The following is a 20,266-nucleotide window of genomic DNA, read 5'->3' as shown; positions in this document are numbered from 1 at the left end:
AAGTATTTAATCTAATTTCTTGAATATTATTTTTATGTTTTATCTAATAAGAAATAATTTTTCTTAATTATTTAGAAGTATTTAGAGACTAATTAACCTTTTTATACAATAACTTGAATTGTTTTTATCAAAAAATAAAAATAAAGAGAGACTACGAGCGAAAAGAATGTGGATACAAAGGAGAAGTAAGAGAAAAATAAAGAAGAAAAAATTAAAATAATTTAAATATAAAAAAATAATTATTAAATTAAATAGTTAAAATAAAAAATTTAAATAGAGAAATTAAATAATAATTTGATTGATATTAATTGATAAAGAAATTAAATAATTTAATAAAAATAAAATATAATAATTAAATAATTAATTTTATTAAAATATAAATATTAAATAATAATTTATTTTATATAAAAAGTAAAAAAAAAAAAGTACTTGACATTTGCAATCGGGAAGAAAACAAAATTGAAATGTGGAGATCGATGAAGCGTTGGCAAAAGAGTCGCCACGAACTTAGGAGCCCATATGCTTGCTGTACTCTGACGTTCTTCTTTAAAACCCTTAATTAAAAAAAAAAAAAGTCACAAAGGGGCCTGGGTGTTATATCACCTGAAAGACACAGTAGGCATGCCAACTTTCCATTATTTAAAATTCTACACTCATTGCCTTTGATAAGCTTTTTGTTTTTTTTTTTTTTGTTTTTTAAATAATAATAATAAACCCACATCAACACTTTTCATTGAAGTGACGCCAGGACTATTTGTTTCTTCTTTTTCTGCTGCCACTTCGATTTCTCAATTGAAAATGGAAGCCCATTGGGCTTCTAAAATATGAAAAAACAATTTCTGTTGGTTACATTAACCGGTAGCTGTTGCTAAATTGAACCACTGATTAAGTTATTTATAAATTAAAATATTTTTAATAAAATGTTAAAAAATTATGTGTTAAATATTATTTTTATAAATTTTAATTTTTAAAAAGAGTAACTATTCATATAAATTCTTAAAGTTAACATTTAATCTTTAAGGAGATATAAATATTAAGGAAGAAAAGTTAACTTATTTTTTTTTAAAATATATAAATAACATTAATAAAAATTAAAAATTATAATTATCTCTTATTAATCTTATACTAAACACCACCTTCGGATTACTTATATAATGTTCCTTAATAATGAAAATAATAATTTAAGAATATTTATAATTTTTTTTCTAATACATTAAATACCACTTAAATGAAATCTTGTCACGACCCAACCTATGGGCCAGACCGGCACTAGGACCTGAGCTAGCCTAAAGCCTCCTATGCTCGTAGTAAGCCTAACTATTCCTCAACCAAACTCTAAGGCCCATTGGCTCCAATTTCAAGAATTCAACCGGACAGAGTCCGACCATAAAGTGAACTTTTAAACGAGGAGTTTTTTACTCACCCGACCTGTAAACACAATATATAATCAATTGGAGAGCTCGACTCACCCTCTACATACTCAATGTCATAAAAATAAATGGGAGCTCGGCTCCCTCATCCAGTCCATCAAACATGCATATAATAATACGTTTACAGGTCCAACATGATAATTATATTACAAACCCAAATCAAATAAATATTTCTAACACATGCGGAAATTCTAGAAGTTAATAAAATTACACAAACATTTATAAACAACCTGCGAAGGAGAAAAGTAGGTTAACCACAACCTGTAGCCTGAAAAATAACGAACAGGAGTGAGCGTTCGACTTAGAGAGTAAAATATCAATTTTAACCATAATCTCTATAACTATCTAAAGCTAATGCACCCTGTAGAGTGAAATGCAACATCAGTAATATTTTCACATCATAACAGTAAAAAGGTAATTTAGAGCACTCACACACCCAATAATGTCAAACACTACATATATGGGAGCTGATCCCCTATACAGCTCTCTTATTCCAACCTGTGCCAGCGAAGAACTCAGCTCGAACTTCCACTTAATAAACCAAATCGAGGTTCCAGCGAAGAACTCAAGCCGTGTCTACCCCGAAGGACCGTGTCCCAGTGAAGATCTCAAGCCGTGTCTACCCGTCCTATCCATAGCCAACACTATACCATACACACGCCAACGCACGCACACTGCTCCAAATTACCACAACAACATCCATGGCAATTTAACAGTTGTGAATGCAACATAAAACATACCTAGAGTTTAACTACATAGATATATACATATAAGTGATACATGGGCATGTTTGAACGTATAATAATATCGAAATTACAATTAAAATTAATATTTTACTCACAGACTTGACAACAGTCACTGTGGCGGCTAGGCAGAGGAAGAAGGCTGTCCCGGCTTACCTAACAATTTTATTACAATCATTTAATAAATTTGACTTAATACAAACTAAGAAAAAGACCAAAGACGTCCTAAGTCGTGCCGAAAATCTGGCAGAGTCTCCCCTATACCTAGGACCTACCCAACCTGCAAATGGGTTTAAAACACACTTTTATATCTACCAACCATACATCCACATCTCAATCACATCACACAGCCCTTCCTGAGCCCATCCAAACAGTCATCAATCACAATATGTAAAATTATAGTTTAATCCTTATAATTGACCCTTTTTGCAAAAACTATCCAAATAAACTCTAAAAATTCTAAAACTTTGCCCCGCGGTCCTTAGCAATATTACTAGACTAATGCAAAAAGAATCATAATTTTCTGAGCTACCACGAATATTTTATGGATTTTTAATTCCATTTAAGCACTAGAAAATTACGAAAAAGCAAGGTTCAGGTTTACCCATGCCAATTCTGATCTCGGGAACGCGCTCGGGGCGTCTGACAACGGTGGGGAAGCTAAAATTCCGATCCAATTCCAAAACTTTTTTGGTAGCCGGTTTGTCTGGCCAGAAATTCACAGACTCGGACAACTGTCGAATTTCCTCGAATTGAAGGTACCTACACGAAGCCCACAACATGGGGGTTAGTATAAAATTTTTACGAAATTTTTTAAGCTCATTTAATGCTTGGAAAAATACTGCGAAGTTTCGTGGGACCCATCGAAAAATAGTATCGAAAAATTTTGGAATTTATATTTCCGCGAAGCTCTTGACGAGTGGAGCGCTCTGGTACTCTCGGTTTTCTCATGGGGTTCACGATTTGCGAGAAATCTAGCCCAAAATTCAAAATGAGCTAAAACTTCCCAGACAAAAATTGGACAAACCGTTCGATGTATTTTGGTGTTCTTGGTGTCTATGAAAAGCTCTCGAGGTGTAGATAGTGTTTGACACAAGACCCTGCCTAATTGGTGGCCGGATCAGCTGAATTTTGGCCGGAAAGCTGAAACGTTGCGCTCGCACAGAGGGAGCTTCACGCATCGTTTCCAGCCGCTTGGAAGGCCGGTCGGCGGTGGGAAGGCGTCGGGGTGGTGTGCCGGCAAGGTAGGGAGGCTAGGGAGGCAGCGGGGCGGCCTGGGGGTGAGGGAGGAGAGAGAAAATTAGAGAGAGAGGAGGAAGGATGGGACGAGGGGGGGAAGGGAAGAAAAGAAGAAGAAGGCCGGTTCGATTCGATCGGTCTGATTCGAGATATAAAATTTTGAATTTTTACTCTGCCTTGGGATAAAAAATGAGGCCCAAAAATTTCGAAAAAATTCTAAAAAACTCAGAAAAATTCGTAAACTCTAAATATATTTTTAGTTTTACCACGTGGTCTTTAAATTAATTTTTAAAAATCATCAAAGTTTTATATTTTCGGAAAATGAAGCCCGATTTCGAAAATCCGAAAAATTTCAAATAATTTTCTAAAATTTAAATAAAATAAAAATATTAATATTACTCACAAAATAAAAAAAATTTAAAATTTTGGGGTGTTACAAATCTCTTTTTTTTAAAAAAAAAAAATCAGCTACTAATTATGGATGAAAACACTAAAATACCGTTATTAATGAACTCAACTCACCTCTCGGCCCTCTCCCTATTCTCTTCTTGTACTCTCTGAAAAATTATAGAATACCCCTGTAATTCCATGTAGGAAAACTACATGGAATTGCATCCCAAAGAAATGTCAACGCATACATGTATGAATGGGCTCATAAAATAATAATAACCTAATAGTAAGTCCAAAAAATATAACTAATTAGCATTTAAAGAAAAAATCGTAATTGTAATTGCTTATATAGTGCTTAATTATTGGTTACCATTTCATGTCAAATACTCAAATAAATTGACATGGAATTGCAGAAGTATACTCTAATTATTCCAACCCTCTACCTCTTCTTATTCGTCTCCTCCCCCCTCCTTCAGACGCGCTTACTCTATTTTCTTGCGAGCCAATTCCCCACCCCTTTCTGCTTTTCCCTCTCTCGCCCAAGGCTATTACTTTCCCACAATCACAACCCAAAAGGCCCCCACCTCCCCCACCATTTTTGCAGCTCCAAATTTTTATGGGCTGCTTCCATGTCCATATCTCGTCGCCTCCCAATTATTTTGGTAGAGGCCGGTGGTCTCAAAAGGGCTCATAGTGATCAAATTGACCTCGAAAAGGTCATCAACTTCATTCAATGGACAGAATGCACGACAGCACCAACGGAACAACGTTGAACGATAGTGGGATAAGGAGTTGACTGACACTTTTGATATGCACGATATTAACAAGAATTGATTGATTTCGACAAGTGAACTACAAATTGAATTTATTGATTAATAGTTAATTATTTTAGAATTATTAATTTGGGCACATGAAAAATTCGGAAATAATTAAAATTTTGAAAAAAAAAATCAATTTAATTTATTTTTAATATTGTCTAAATTAATTCCAAATTTTTAATTTAAATTCAAATTAATTCAGAATTAAAATTTATGAGTTAGATTTCAAGATTTCTTAATAAATAAAATTAAAATTTTTAAATTCATTTAAAATAAAAAATTAAGTAAGAAACTAAATTGGAGAGGGGGGGAGGGGGGTAAAGACCTTGGCCTGGCTAGCCTCAACATATGCGCACCATAGTTAGCCTAAGGGCTGACACCTAGAGAATCTAACTTCGCCTGTTTATGAACTAATTTGTTAACGGAATAAAAACTTCGAAGCTTTACATTACAGCAAAACTCAAGGACCTCAAAGCAATTCACCATATTCCTAATGCTTAAATTGTCATGCTCCCCCTTATGAAGCACTGATGCATGTCAATTGCCAATAGAAAAAGTCCTGTTGCTCTTTTGGGCAATTGACTCATCAGAGTAAGATAATAACAGTATAGCTTTCTTAATTAGGCATTTATCACAACACACAAAAGCCTTACAAAAGCCAATGACTAATTATTATTTTGCCAAATCCGTTGACAGCTAATTTTCCAGGAATCAATTCCAGGGTTATCCATGTGTTCATCTAATCTGATTAATGGTATTTTACATCCTATTCAAAAGAGGAAAGAGAGGAAAAAACTTTTAACGCCTAATATTAGGGCCTCTGTATTCCCCTCTGAGAATTACAAAGTTTTCTGGAGGCTGAGTTTCTTCTAACCATGCCACTTCAGAGGGTTCTATGCCACACAATTGAGCAGCACCTTCTGTAAAAGGAAAAATACGAGTACATATAACAGAGTTGATTTTGTTCTTTCCTTTTATAAAGAAAAGATGGCCACGGGTGAAGAGGACTTAAAAAATAAATGATATTTATACCTGGTAGAACACTTCCAGGGACCCTTCTGAAATAAGAGCAGTGTCGCCCATCTTCTGAAGAATATGGGGGTGAAAGAACATCTAAGAGAGCACAGGGTGTCAAGGCTTTGAAACAATGAATGTTGCCACCCCTATTGGGATAAAGAACTGTTGTACCACAGGGTGCAGTCATTTCACAATCTCTTACCAGTTTTGCAGGTCTTGCTGTAAATTTCCACAAACCAAACTCAATCTTTGAACAAGGATGCAAAAGACGAGAAATTGAGAATTGGGTGCTCAGACCAACATTAACCGATGGAACTACATCTAAGAGAGATAAAGATGGGGAAAAAAAAGGACGAAATAAGCATAAAAAAAGCATTAAATTGATTTGTTCCTTCAACCTAGTGTACACTAGAATTAACCTTCAGAGGCAACAAATAAAATCCACAAAATTGTCAAATTTTCAACTTAAACTCAGAAAATGAAGCGTCTATACATAGCTATGAAGTATTACTAAAGAAACCTTAGTGAAATCTCAAATGCACCAATCATGGCACGTTGACAATATATCAAAATCCCAAATAACTAACAGTTTCTTGACATCTGCTCCCTCCAAAATACCTAGAAAGAGTTTTTTTTTTTTTTCTTTTTATTAAAAAAAAAAAAAAAAGCTGCCCAACACAGTTGCCACTTCTTGCCACTTCATACATCCATGAATTGTTGAGAATATGTATCCATGGTTACCAGAATACAGGTTCTGTTTCGATTTGAGGTAGGGAGACTAAATTTTTGAAAAAGTATCATTTTAGATGCTGTTAAAAAAAAAAGCTTAATTATTTTGAAGTTCTTATAACTAAAATATGTTAAATTTAATTTTAAACTAATTTTTAATACCTTTTAACTAACATATTTAAAGGAGAAATTTTTCCAACAGAAAAAAAAATGCCCTATATTGATGCAAACTTGACTGTATATTGCAAATTGCTACACTGATTAGGGAAGATGAAGAAATAAGAGATGGCAATGAGCGTAGAGCTAAATCTAAAAATATTACACCAAGGAGAATGAAAGTTAATTATACTCCCAGATAAAAATGCCCTATATTTTCTCAGTTGTCAGGTTGATGATCAGTCTGGTGGTAATGATGTTCTTTGGTCCAAGTAGTATCATTTTAATAACACCTCTAGAAGCAGTTCATTTGTTATCCCTCTGAATTCAAATAAGTTGGTGCTAATTATACTCCCAGATAAAAATCAAGCAATAAAAATGATTATCTCCTTTGACAATACATTGTCGAAAGGCATTGTCTTGTTAGAAGCTATTGCCCTTGAGATAAGATGCAGAATTATCAGTAAAGATCATCTTTGAAATTTTAATTGTACCAACATGCTAATGAATTGTGTAGAGAGTAGGGAATTGATGTTTGATATCAGCTACTGGTGGTTTGTGAATACAACCTCTGACAAGTTAATCCAGGTTTTGAGAAAAGTAATCTACAGATTTCTTTTTGGCTCTCCTTGCTAGATCGTAGATGTATTCTGGTTAGGATTTAGCTTAGGCCATTTCTTCAGCTGCCCTTTAGTTGGACTGTTTCAGTGTCTGATATCCTGTTTTAGAACTTTTAACTTAGTTATAGTACCAGGCTTTGTAGCAGATTAGCCATCTCCATTTTTATTTTTCAAATCAATGAATAACCAAACTAAAAAAGATGGTGGGAAAGATAGGTCAGCCAAGTTGGTAGTTTTAGGCGCTGACATAAATCCCATGCACAGACTGATACCAAAAGCATGCCTATAAAAAGGTGCTGATTTGAAGTTTTTGAATTACAGTTAATTAACCTTTTTAGTATTTGATACCATATCATGTGAAAGTATCTTTCATAATCAAGCTGTACAGCTTCTATAAGTAGATATATTAGATATATTGCCAATGGGAAGTGATGTAGAACAAACAAGAAGAAACCAAAGGATCAAGAGAAACAAATTCACAAAACTTTTATTAAGCTTGGCTCATTTGAAATACATTAAACTCGAGCTCAATTTGAGCTTGGCTCATCTTTGGCTTGTTTAAAATATAAAGAGTCAAGCTCAAGCTCAGCTCGTTTGAAATATAAATGAGCCAAACTTAAGCTCGACTCGTTTGCTAAGCTCGAGCTCAGGTCATTTTAATTATAAACAAGCTTAATTTAAAAAAAAATAAAAAAAAAAAAAAAAAATATATATATATATATATATATATATATACACACACACACACTAAAAAAGTAAACTTAAATAAAATTTTAATTCAATTAAAGTCTTAGTATGACTAATTTTAAGCCACATAAAGAATCAAGGAGGGATTCTCCTTTTATAAAGAAGGCAACCCCTCCCACTTCATAAAAACTTCATATGCGGGACAAGGGAGCCATATGTTAGGCCTTCAGCACCTAGAATGGTTTTATATAAGCATGTTAAATTATTAGCTGACATGATGTTGTGGTCTAATGGTGGAAGCATGTAATGTGTTGCTTGCTTGGCTTGGGTTCGACTCCTAGCTCGGGAAACTTTGTTTTTACTTTGGATTTTGCATTTTCTTTTTCTTTTTAATTTCTTTTTTTTTTCTTCATCTCTTTTGTTTTTTCATTTAGTTTCTTTCCTTTTTATGTTCTTTTATTTTCTTTGCTTAGTACATGTCCACAAATTATTTACTTTATTGAGGTTCTATTTTTAACGTTCTTGAAAAAATATTTAATTTAAAAATTGATTATATAATATAAATATATTAATTATTTAAAATACTTTTAAGGCTCATGGTTTCAATACTTATTATTATTATTATTATTATTATTATTATTATTATTATATGTGGTTAATTATAAATTTAAATATTAACTCTCATTTACTCAAACGCTAATTAGAACCATTAATTATATATAATGAAAGAAGATTTTAATTTTATTATTTTTAATGCATATATGCATCATAGTAATACAATATATCTCTCACGCTAATTAGAACCATTAATTATATATAATGAAAGAAAATTTTAATTTTATTATTTTAATGCATACATGCATCATAGTAATACAATATATCTCTCACATCCCCTAAAAGAAAATAAATATCTCTTATACCCAATCATTAATTTTTTAAAAATATATAATTAAGGACTATATTTTATCAAAAAAGGAATGTATAATTGAAAGTTAAAAAGTATATTATATAATACGGTAATACACTTATAATATGTCACTCTTTGATTAAATCCTTTTATTTGATTCAAACTTTATAATTACATTGCAACAATACAAAAAAAGTATATGTGTATGTGTCTGCATAGTATTTATTTAATTTTTAAAATATCAATTTTAGTATTTATAGTCTATATACAATTAACACCTTGTATAATTTATTCATGTATAGCTTAAATGGTTATTAAGGACAATATAGGTGAAAATTAGAATGTCTATTATATAATGCACTAATACATATATAATTTGCCATTTTATATAGTTAAATCTTTTTATTCAATTCAAGTTTTATATATATATATATATATATATATATATATATATATATATATAATGCTTAAAGATAGGGAGAGAGAATGTAATAGTAATGGTTGGATAACTTTAGTTAAATTTAAATCTTAATATTTTAAAGGTTTAAGGTTCAAAGAGAGAGAAAGAGAGAAAGAGAGAAAGAGAGAGAGTAATAATAACAGTTGAATAACTTAAGGCCTGTTTGATTTAATTGTTGGATACAGTTGACAGCTGATAGTTGTTTCTGTTAACTGATGGTAGTTGATTTATATTAAATGTTTGGTAAAACTTTGTTTACCTGCTATTACCGGTGCGTAAAAATGACTAATAAGGGAGGGGAGGGTGGGTGTGTGTGTGTGTATTAAAATAAATGTGTAATTATTAATTTATTATATCATATAATTTATTTCATTATTGAAATAAACATATAATTTATTATTTTTTAATAAATAAATATATAATTATTAATTTATTATATCATATCATTTATTTTAGCATTTAAATAAATATAAACTTTTTATTTACTGTACCATATTTATTTTACTATTGAAATAGATAAATAAAAATTAAATAATATAAGATAATATGAGTAATATACATTCACAATAATATAAAAATATATTATGAGCAGGTAAAAGTGGTATTTTTATCTTAAAATAGCAATAGTTGATCGAGAACAGCTCTAATTTTACAACTTTCTAAAATGCAGTAGTTCAAAGAGTCTATCAGCTCAACAATAGCTGTTTAGTATTTTTACCAAATGGGTTTCAAGTAGCTGTTGGATATGAAACTTCCATCAGCTATCTCAAACCTCTAATCCAAACAACAACTTAGTGTTAAATCTTAATCTTTTAAAGGTTTAAAATCTCTGTGTGTGTGTGTGTGTGCATAGAGAGAGAGAGAGAGAGAGAGAGAGAGAGAGAGAGATAAAGAGAGGGGTGAGAGTCTGAGAGATATAATTATATTTATAAAGGCACTTTTTATTTTGATTATATCATAAATTTATATAATAATACAATATTTAATAATATATTATTTTATATTCAAAGCATATATTTAATATTCTATTTTTTATATACAAATTAACTTTTTTTTAAAAAATAATAAATTACAAATGACTATATTTTATATATTGATTATATTATAATTTTAAATAATATATTATTTTTATAACAATTATAAATAAAATAAATATATTTACTAAACAAACAAAATACAATTATTATTAATATAAATATTTTTTTGAATAAAAGCTTAGTTGAGTTGAATTGAGTATAAATATTTTTGTAAATGAGCCAGATCGTGATCTTATAAACGAGCCTATTCACTAGCTTAATTAACAAGCCAGCTCGCGAGCCTATTTAACAAGCTAAATCGCGAGCCTGTTAACGAGTCTAAAATTCAAGGTCAAACTGGACTCGTTAAGAAAATAAGCAGAGCTTTTATCAAGCCAACTCTCAAGTAGCTCATGAGCAGCTTGGTTCATTTGCATCCCTAATTCTCAGCAATAATATCATAATAAGCTCTACAATAAAATATCTAGTCATAGGTACTTATAGTGTATCACTAGTCCTAACTGAAACTAATTAGGAATACTAAATCAAATAAAATTAGAAATACAAAACAAACTCAAATTAGGAAAATAATAATAACCTAATAGAATAATCAAATAATAAATTTTCAACTTAATAGAATTCTTAACTAATAAAAATCTAAGCTTCTTAATTCTGCAATAAATATAATTCCTAAGTTTAGTCTTCTTCCAATGCTACATCAGGAAGTTTATTAAATATTTATGAGTGTATGCCTGTCATCATTTAGTAACTGCATTTATACCACCTTATGCACAAATGAACTCTTTGAACAACACAACAATTTAAGAATGTGGAATTCTAAAACATAACGTAATATAAATATAAAAATCATTCCCAGTCACAACTATAAGTGCCACAATTATGGAAAATTACTGAAGCAGATAAAGATACGCACCTTGAGAGGGATCATCAAACCCAGGGAGATCAAGCCAATCATATGACTTCACAAGTAATGAACCATAAAGAAGCTTGCTCAACACGGTCATCCCAGGATGATTGTGAAGTGGTATGATAGAGGAAGGTGGCATACAAAAGATTCCTATCTGCAACAAAGTCCCAAATGTAAAAAGACAAATTATGAAGTCAGTTTTCATTTTCCACAAGCATAAGAAATCCAAAAAATCAGAAACCAACATTCATGGAGTTAAAGGGACAAAATTTCAATTCAAATTAACTGTTAATGCCTATAATACTTCCTTACAGAGAATTTGTTTTTACACTCATGCAAGTGCAAATATTTGATTGGAGGTGGGTACTGAGCACTGCCATTTCGCCCTCTTTTGCCATTAGTACCATTTATAGATCCATTCCATTGACGAACCAATTGCGCCTCCTGTTCGAGACCCACATTAGAAGGCTTCATTTGATCTGGTAAAGCATTATATAGAACTAGAAGCGTCAAGACAATAGATATAATCCAAGTTAATGCAACCATTAATTATTTTGGACTAGAACAAAAGACTTGCTATTTGAAACAAAACTAGATGATTTATTCCCGCACCTAGAATTCCACGAACTTTTTCAAGAGCGTCTTCTGATACTGGACCATTAGTTGAGAAAGACTCTTTGCAAGTATCACACAATTTTCGAACTACTGGCATGATGCGAAGAATGTAGCAAATAACCCACTAGCCAATCTAATCACAAAGTACAAAGAAGCTGACCTGTAGCGTGACTTGTAGATCACCAAAAACTTGTGCAAAAATTGATCATCCAAATCAAATAAAAACTTGGATTCCTATAGCTTAAAGATGTGAAATTAACAGCAACAGCCCCTCTCTCTGCAATAATTCCAAAATGCAGTCCTAAATGAGCCAGAAGGACAATGATATCGATGCACGGCAATTAATCAATCCCAAGTTCAAAATAGCTTGCAGCACCTAGAATACCAACATTTAGACGTTAAGAGATTAAAATAAAAAGAAAATACACGAGACGACACCCATAACAAGCGACAATATTCTTGCTTTTCTTCCTTTTCAGGAGAAAAGAATCCAAGCCACAGCCTCTCCTTTTTAGTTCCAAGTACCGTGATTGATTCCCAAGAAACCCAGAGTCCAACATGATGCAACAATGAAAACGAACCTGTAAATTAACTTGCCTGTTTCAAAAGGAAAACACACGCGGAAATTACTCAAAGAATAAATCCCCAGTTTCCATTTCGTTTATCTTTGGCTCAGATTCCTTGGCAATACATGAGAAATGAAGTGAAAAATCAGATACCCAGAAGGGGAAAAGTAGCGATTCATACAGGCAACTACTCACACCAGAAATTAAACTCAACCCCATCAACTCAAACCTTTAATTGTCCAAATCAAAATCATACACATAATACAACATATATACATGTATTACATCTCCAGTTTCCTTGATAACACATCAGAAATTATGTAAAAATCTGCTGAAGACGAAAACTAGCTATCCATTCGGGCAAGTACTCATACCGCAAATAAAAGCCAACACCATGAAATCAAAATTCAGAACTTCAATTGCCCAGATCAAAATCATACACATATACAACGTATGTAAAAACAAGTATATATATATACAGTGAGAGAAATAAAGAGAGTACCAAAGAGGGAGGTAGGGAGTTCCGATGGTCACGATGATGAAATTGAAAAGCAGAAGAATCAGAAAAAGAGAAAGCAGAGGCCAGAAGAAGGTGTCACCGTCTGAAGACGGTAGAGGTCATTTTACGGCTAAAAATCCCTTACCTGTAACACCATCGATGATCATTTTATCCCACCTTATGTTATTTAATTACAACTTTGCCATTCTCTGTCTTTTTTTTTTTTTTTTCCAGCATTTATCATAAAGATTATATTTATAATTTATATATTTAAAAAGTAGTATTAGCTTATAATTATTTATATTTATTTTACTTTGTAAAAATATTTTGATTTAAAATAATTTTAATTATAATTAATATGATTGTGATGTAATAAATAAAATATATTTTATTGTTATTTTTTAATAAAATAATATAATTTTTAATTAAAAATGTGCAGATGTAAAAAAGAAATATCCCAGCATGATAAAGGTGCTGACGTGGTAAATACCTCTTTGTGGGTTTAGTGAAATGAATTTCAAGCGAGGTAAAATTCAATGAATCTGAAGACAATAAACTCTCAGTAGTTCATTTAAAAAAATAATAATAATCACTCAATTGTCAGTACACAATCATTTGATTTGGATGCTTCGTGCGAAGCTGTCGTGTTATCGGATTGCGCTTAGTGAATGAATTATATTTTTTCTATGAAAAAAAAAAGGATTTTTTCTATAAAAATTTAGGTCGAAACAATCAATCAAATCAGTGGATCGATAAATCTATCTTAAATTAATTTAATTTATAATTAAATTAAATAAAAAAATAATCTGATGTGATTTAATTAATTCAATCAATTTAATTATTAGTTAATAAATTTAATAATTTTTTAATATTGATAAAAAAATTAAATGTAAAATCTTATAAAAAAATATTTAAAATTAAAATTAATTAAATTATTTTAATATTTATATGGTTATAATTTTAATATATATATTATTTTATAATAATATAATAAATTTTACAAAGTAATTTATTTATTTATTTATTAATATATAAATAATATTCCATAAATATTAAAAAGATAATTATATATTTATAGAAATTTTTAATGTATTACATTATTTTAATACTTTCATATAAAATTTAAAATCATTAATTTATGTAAACATAACTTAGTGAATGTTAAAGTTTGATTTTAAAATAATTAAATTTAATTAATTAATATTATTTATTTACTTATTTATATTAGTAAGTGTTATATTTAATTAATTTATATATATTTAATAAATTTTTTTAATGACTCACTAGTTTCATTTTCATGCAAATGTGTCAAGAACGCTAAGATCTCAAGTGTGTAATTTAATATGTCAGTTTAATTTCTAATCTGAACGGTTGATGAAAAATAAAGAATTAAATTTTTCTTTAAATTCCTTAATTCTATCAGAATGCGCTTCATCAAGATCTCTCTTGACTGTAGTCTTCTATTAATTTGAATTATGAGTAGGACTAAATTAATTGAATAATTTAATATTATATCTCGAATTCATTAATTAATTGAATTCAAAATAATAAAATTAAATTATAATGCAAAAATAGTATTATTAAACTCAACTCGAAAATTAATCCAATAAGGAAACGGAGTTAATAAATCAATAGTTTAATTAGTACTTCAATGACTTGAAAAGTGAATTATTAAAAAATTAATTAAATAAAACACCTAAAATCAAACTTTCAACATTCATTAAATTATATTTGCATTTATTTTATTATATTTTTAAAAACTAAATAAAAATATTTAATTTTAAATATTACTATAATACATGAAACATTTTTATAAATTTTTTAACAGTATTTTAATATTTATAAAACATTAATTATACATTAAAAATAAATAAATTATTTTATTAAATTTATTAAATAAATAAAAGACATAATGGTTTTATTACAAAGGTGAAGGAAAAATGCAGTTTCTTGTGTTGACCGAAAATGAAAATTTATTACTTTTATTATAGATTAAAGTTTTAACAAAAGTTTGTTTAAAAATAAATAAATAAAGTTTAAAAAAAGCTACAATAAAGTTTATAAATTATATAAATTTTTTTTAAATATAAATTTTAAAATTACTAATATTATATAATATAGAAAACAATCAATTTATTTATTTATTATAAAAATAAAATAAAAATAAATTTAATGTATTATATATCTATATATATATCAAGTTAATTTATTATGACTTTAAAAATCTCTAATGAAATATTGAGTTTAATTCCTCTTATCATTATCAACACTAAAAAATAGTTAGTTATATTGAATTATTAAGGAATTGCCACTACCAATATGCATGGCTATTAATAATTTTAATATATAAATATTTTAATTTATATATATTTTTTTATTTTTAATAATTTTTTATTAATTATTTCATATTTTATTTTTATTATTTTTTATATAAATTAAACTTTTTATTTATCAAATATTCTAATGAAGATTTGATAATAAAGACAATAAAAATATAGTAATAATAGGAGCACATTGGTTAAAGATATGCAATCATCCGAAGTTGGTTTAATTATATAAGTATTTTCATCATTTTAAATATCAAAATTTTGTATATTCCCATAATATATTAAAGAAATATAATATATTTAAATATTATCTTTAATTACTAATATTAACATTATTCTTAACAATAATATTAATAATCTTAAAAAATATAAATAGAATACAAAAAGAAAAAGAAAACAAAATTACTTATATATGTATTATATAAAATTATAGGTATACGTAGTAAGTATATGTTAATATAAATTATAATTTAAAGTAATTGAATAACTAATTAATAAAAAATAAAAAAAATTTAATGAAATTAAATAAATTATATTTTATAAATAAAATTACCACTTGCCATAATTACATAATAATATATATATATATATATATATATATGAACATTAAATTAAAAAAAATTATTATTTTTATCTTTATTAAAAAAGGTATATAATAGTTTGTAAATAATAAGTTTAAAAAAATCTGAATCTTGACAATTAATATTAAAGAAAGTAATCAATTAAATCATAAAAATTAAGATAATAATGATACTAATGATTATACTATAAAGAAAAATAAAAGAGAATTAATACGATAAAAAATATTATGTGACAATGTCATGAAATAGAATGTCACGTGTTAACCCTTAGGAATACCTACTTTATATACATATAGATTTTCTTATTTAATCAAACTATAAACTTGAATTGAAATCCAATTTATAGATTCACTGGTCCTAAAATAATAACAATCCTACTAAGGATTAGGAGAAAGAAAAATGAAGCTTACACTACAATAGTTTTTAAGTTAACTAGTTGAACTTCTGCGGTATGCATGGATAATTACAGAAACTATTATATTCATAAATTATTTAATTAATATTTTAATAAAAAATAATTTTATCTCATATTTTAATAAAAATATATTGTTAAAACTAAATATGAAATGGAATTAAACACAAAAGATATAAACACTTCTATTATTTTGAAAATATAGTATTTTTAATTTATTAAGTGTTTTAATATTTCTCACTATTTCTCCCTTTATTTTCAAATGCTCAAAAAGTATTGCTTTTTAATTTTGTTTTTTCACATATTTTAAGTTTTGTCTTTTATTTTACTATTTTTTATTCTTATTAATACAGTATCTAATATAAAATAAGATCTATAATTTGAATGATAATAATCTTTTATGTCTGAAGGATATAGGAAATAGATATACACCTATTAATTTATTTTGTTGTTTTTGCATTGATAAGGTTTTTGATGGTGCAAAAGCAGATGATGCATCTTCTTTACTAAAAAAAAAAATTATAATTTGTAAAATTTTTAATTTGTTATTATCTGAAATTTTTCTCTTTAATCTGAATGGAAAAAAGAAAGAGTTATTTTTTCACAGAAAAAATAAATCTTTTTACTGGTGGTCAGAGATTAGTTGAAGAATCATTTGCGAAAGAAGAAAAGAGAATTTCTTCTTCAAGCTTAAGTGAAGGAGAAATTATGTCTTTTATGTCGTGTGATGATGACGAAAAAGATGAAATTAGAGATTGATAATATATAAACTGAGGCTGAAAATAAGCAAACTGAAAATAAGCTATGCTTGAAATTGTGTCATTATTATAGACTTTAGATGCAATGACATATGTCTGTGGCTACATTCTCATTATGTTCCAATATTGGGATTGTAAGCATGTGGGAAATTTTAGAATTTGGCAGAAAGTCTTATTACCATTAAGTGGGTCCCACTTATAGCTTTTAGTCAAACAGCTACTGTTACCCCCCACATCAGCATTTCAACCAGGAAATTGGAGCTAGACTTCGTTTGTTTGGATATATGAAAAGGGAAGAGGGAAGAAAATAAGCTATGAAAAATAAAGTGAGATTGTTATTTTTTTATATTTAGAGATAGAAGAAAAATATTGAGAGAAGGAAAAATAATGTTTATTTTAAATTTATTATTTTTTCTTTAATATGGAGAAAAAATAACCTAATCAAGAGAAAAAAAGATATTTAATTAAAAAAAATTACCTATATACTCTTATTTCTTATTTTAACTTCTTAAATAATTTATAAAATTAAGAATAAATAGTAAGTTTGAAAAAATAATATTATTTTCTTTCCTCTCTTATCTCTTTCCAAATAAGAGAAAATAAATTATATTTTTTATCTCTTTATCATTTTTCTTTCATTACCAAACATAAAGAAGGAAAATAAGAGATGAAGAAGGAAAATAAGAGAGGGAAAACAAGTATTTTGCCTCTCTTATTTTCCTTCCTCCCCCTCAAAATATCCAAACACATGAAGTAGGTAACAGTGCTCCAATTGCGATAAGCGTAGACTAGGGCTTCATATGTATCAGTTTGAATGTGTTTAGCATTTCGTAAAATCAAAAAAAATCAATTTTAATAATATTTAAATTAAGAATATATTATTCTATAAAAATAAATGAAAATTAAAAATAAAATAAAGTTATATATATATTCAAATTATAATGAATTTATTCGCATTGAATTTATATATATATATATATATATATGCACGCTCTTGTGCTACTATGTAGTTTAAAATAAGAGCAATTCTAGAATAATATATATATTTTTTATTTGTCACAGTTTTTTAAATATTTTTGTGTTTTAAATTTATTATTAAAACATTTTTAATTAATTTGCTTTTAAATATTAAAGAGAACGAATTTTAACTTATATTTTTTTGTTTAAATTTAATCTCACTTCTATCTATTAGATTAAAGAAATATTTTTTAGTTAGTATTATCGATAATATTACTTTTTAATATAATATTAAGTAATAATAAATTATTATGAAATAAAAAGATTCTTTCAATCTCACTCCTCAATTTTCCAAACCTAACACAAATTTTTTTCTAGTATAAAAGGAGATCTATAATTTGAATGAAAATAATTTTTTTATGTCCGAACGCTATTCATAATAGATATATACCTATTAACTTGTTTTGTTGTCTTTGCTTTGACAGGGTTTTTTGACGGTGCAAAAGAAGGTAATGCATCCTCTTTGCTAGAAAAAAAAAATTGTCTTATCATGAAAGATTAAATAGTAACGGAGTGAAATCTTTAATTTGTTATTACTTAGAATTTTCCTCTTTGATCTGAATGGAAGAAGTGAAGAGCTATTTTTTCATAGGAAAAGTATGTCCTTTTGCTAGTGGTAGGGTTGAGTATTCAATTTAAACCGAACTAAATCGATAAAACCGAATAAACATAATTTTTATATATGGAAAATCGAACCGAATCTAACCGAAATATGTAAAAAATCGAATAGAACCAAACCGAATTATTTCGGTCTGGTTCAGTTGGTTTTCAGCTTCAATGGACTTTTTAATTTGGACTTGATTTTTACTTTTTATTTGGACCTAATTTTTCCCTATTTGAACTTGATTTTTCCTTTTTGAACCTAATTTTTCCCTATCTAGATTCTGATTTTACATTAATTAACAAAATTAAATATATAATACATGAATTTCCTATACAAATAAAGCAATTTGAAAATGTATCTAGTAATAAAGCAAATATAAAAGTTCTTAACAGTCCCAATAGTACAAATAAAAGTCATCCAAAATAAAAGTTCTTACAATCCAAACAGAATTAAAAAAAAAAAAAAAGTCCTTGCACAGTCCACATTAAACAAACTGTCTCCATACAATAAACATAAAAGCCAACAAAAAGTTTCTAGCATAAAAGCCATACAACTAAAAATTAAATATTATAACAATTGTACTACTTTGTTTTCAATTAGTAAGTCTGAACACTTCAAATACTAGCTGATGAATATGCAAGTATGAAAAGTATTAGAACTGATAATAAAAAATAAACAATAATAACTTTAAACAATTATTGCAATATTTAGTTGTTGTAATATCAACCAATTAAATTCATAGTGTTTTCATTGGTGCTACTTATTTCACAAAGTGCAAATGCTCAAAAATAAATAAATAATAATTTAGCAAATAAATTAACAAATAAAAAAAAATAAATTGAGATTAACACATACCCTCTTCAAGCCTTTCAAGATTTGCTAATTGTTCTTCAATAGATTTGCGACAATGGGATTTTCGCAACCAATCTTGTGTGCATATTATGGCTTCAACAATTTTAGGTGTTAAAGAACTCCTAAAAGGATCCAGTACTCTACCTCCAGTGCTAAACGCTGATTCTAAAGCAATTATAGATATAGGCCTTGCAAGTATATCTCTTACCATGATGGAAAGGATGGGAAACCGACTGGAATTAAGTTGCCACCACTTTAATATATCAAATTCTTCTTTTTCATCCACCACTTTAATGCCCTCATTCAGATAGCAATCTAAATCTGACTTATTGTTAACTTCTCCAATCTATATTTCATGCTTCAAGAACTGATCCCCCAAATTGAATCTTGATTTCTTTTTTGGTCATTCACTTTCATTATTTTCACTTGTATTTCTAATAACAATGCTGTCACTTCCATTTTCAGCTTGAAATATTTTCTTATATTCATCAAACAATTCATATACAGTCAATTTAATTTTCTTTGCTAACTCCATACCCTTTTCTTTCCCATACACGGTTGAAAAATCAAATTTCATAAATTCCAACTTATATTGAGGATCAACCACCATTACAATATAAATTATTTTATTCATCTTATAAGGATCCTCCCAATATTTATCAAATTTCACCTTCATCCTACCACCCATACATGCCAATTCCATGTTGTCACTCCCTTGCCACTCTTGCAATAAACAATCAACTGAACTGATCTCATTAAAAAATATATTAGAAGTGATATATCTAGATCTTGATATTCTCAAGGGAGGATCATAAACACTTCTATTATTTTGAAAATATAGTGTTTTTAATTTATTAAGTATTTTAATATTTCTCACTATTTCTCCCTTTATTTT

The 20,266-nt window shown here is 28.0% G+C and overlaps 1 protein-coding gene across 11 annotated transcripts; it reads right to left on the bottom strand.

The window, feature by feature from the left end:
* Positions 1 to 5,269: 5,269 nt before the first annotated feature.
* Positions 5,270 to 12,980, bottom strand: LOC110657213 (plant cysteine oxidase 4). 11 transcript variants are annotated; one of them, XM_058130198.1, is made up of 7 exons: positions 12,824 to 12,980; positions 11,916 to 12,032; positions 11,753 to 11,845; positions 11,453 to 11,619; positions 11,147 to 11,294; positions 5,653 to 5,958; positions 5,270 to 5,540 (listed from the first exon to the last, which is right to left on the bottom strand). In XM_058130198.1, exons 4-7 carry the CDS (start codon positions 11,612 to 11,614, stop codon positions 5,419 to 5,421), a joined length of 738 nt encoding a protein of 245 aa, XP_057986181.1. In that variant the 5' UTR covers positions 11,615 to 11,619; positions 11,753 to 11,845; positions 11,916 to 12,032; positions 12,824 to 12,980; the 3' UTR covers positions 5,270 to 5,418. The 11 variants fall into 11 exon arrangements, with proteins under 11 accessions (XP_057986181.1, XP_021670034.1, XP_057986182.1 ...); XM_021814342.2 differs by having other exon boundaries at positions 11,753 to 11,842; XM_058130199.1 differs by having other exon boundaries at positions 11,916 to 12,131; positions 12,824 to 12,978.
* Between the last annotated feature and the right edge of the window lie 7,286 nt (positions 12,981 to 20,266).

The sequence above is a fragment of the Hevea brasiliensis genome, chromosome 11 (assembly GCF_030052815.1).
Source record: "Hevea brasiliensis isolate MT/VB/25A 57/8 chromosome 11, ASM3005281v1, whole genome shotgun sequence".
NCBI lineage: Eukaryota > Viridiplantae > Streptophyta > Magnoliopsida > Malpighiales > Euphorbiaceae > Hevea > Hevea brasiliensis.
Note: the sequence above shows the minus strand (reverse complement) of the source record. Positions and strands in the feature narration are given on the sequence as shown.

Excerpts from the sequence above, each read along its gene's own strand:
- LOC110657213 (XM_021814336.2), bottom strand. The coding sequence starts at position 11,852 with ATGCCAGTAGTTCGAAAATTGTGTGATACTTGCAAAGAGTCTTTCTCA. Across the intron at positions 11,295-11,452 it reads AGTGTAAAAACAAATTCTCT|ATAGGAATCTTTTGTATGCC; the intron begins GTAAGGAAGTAT and ends ACTTTGTTGCAG. Across the intron at positions 5,541-5,652 it reads CCCTGGAAGTGTTCTACCAG|AAGGTGCTGCTCAATTGTGT; the intron begins GTATAAATATCA and ends TTCCTTTTACAG.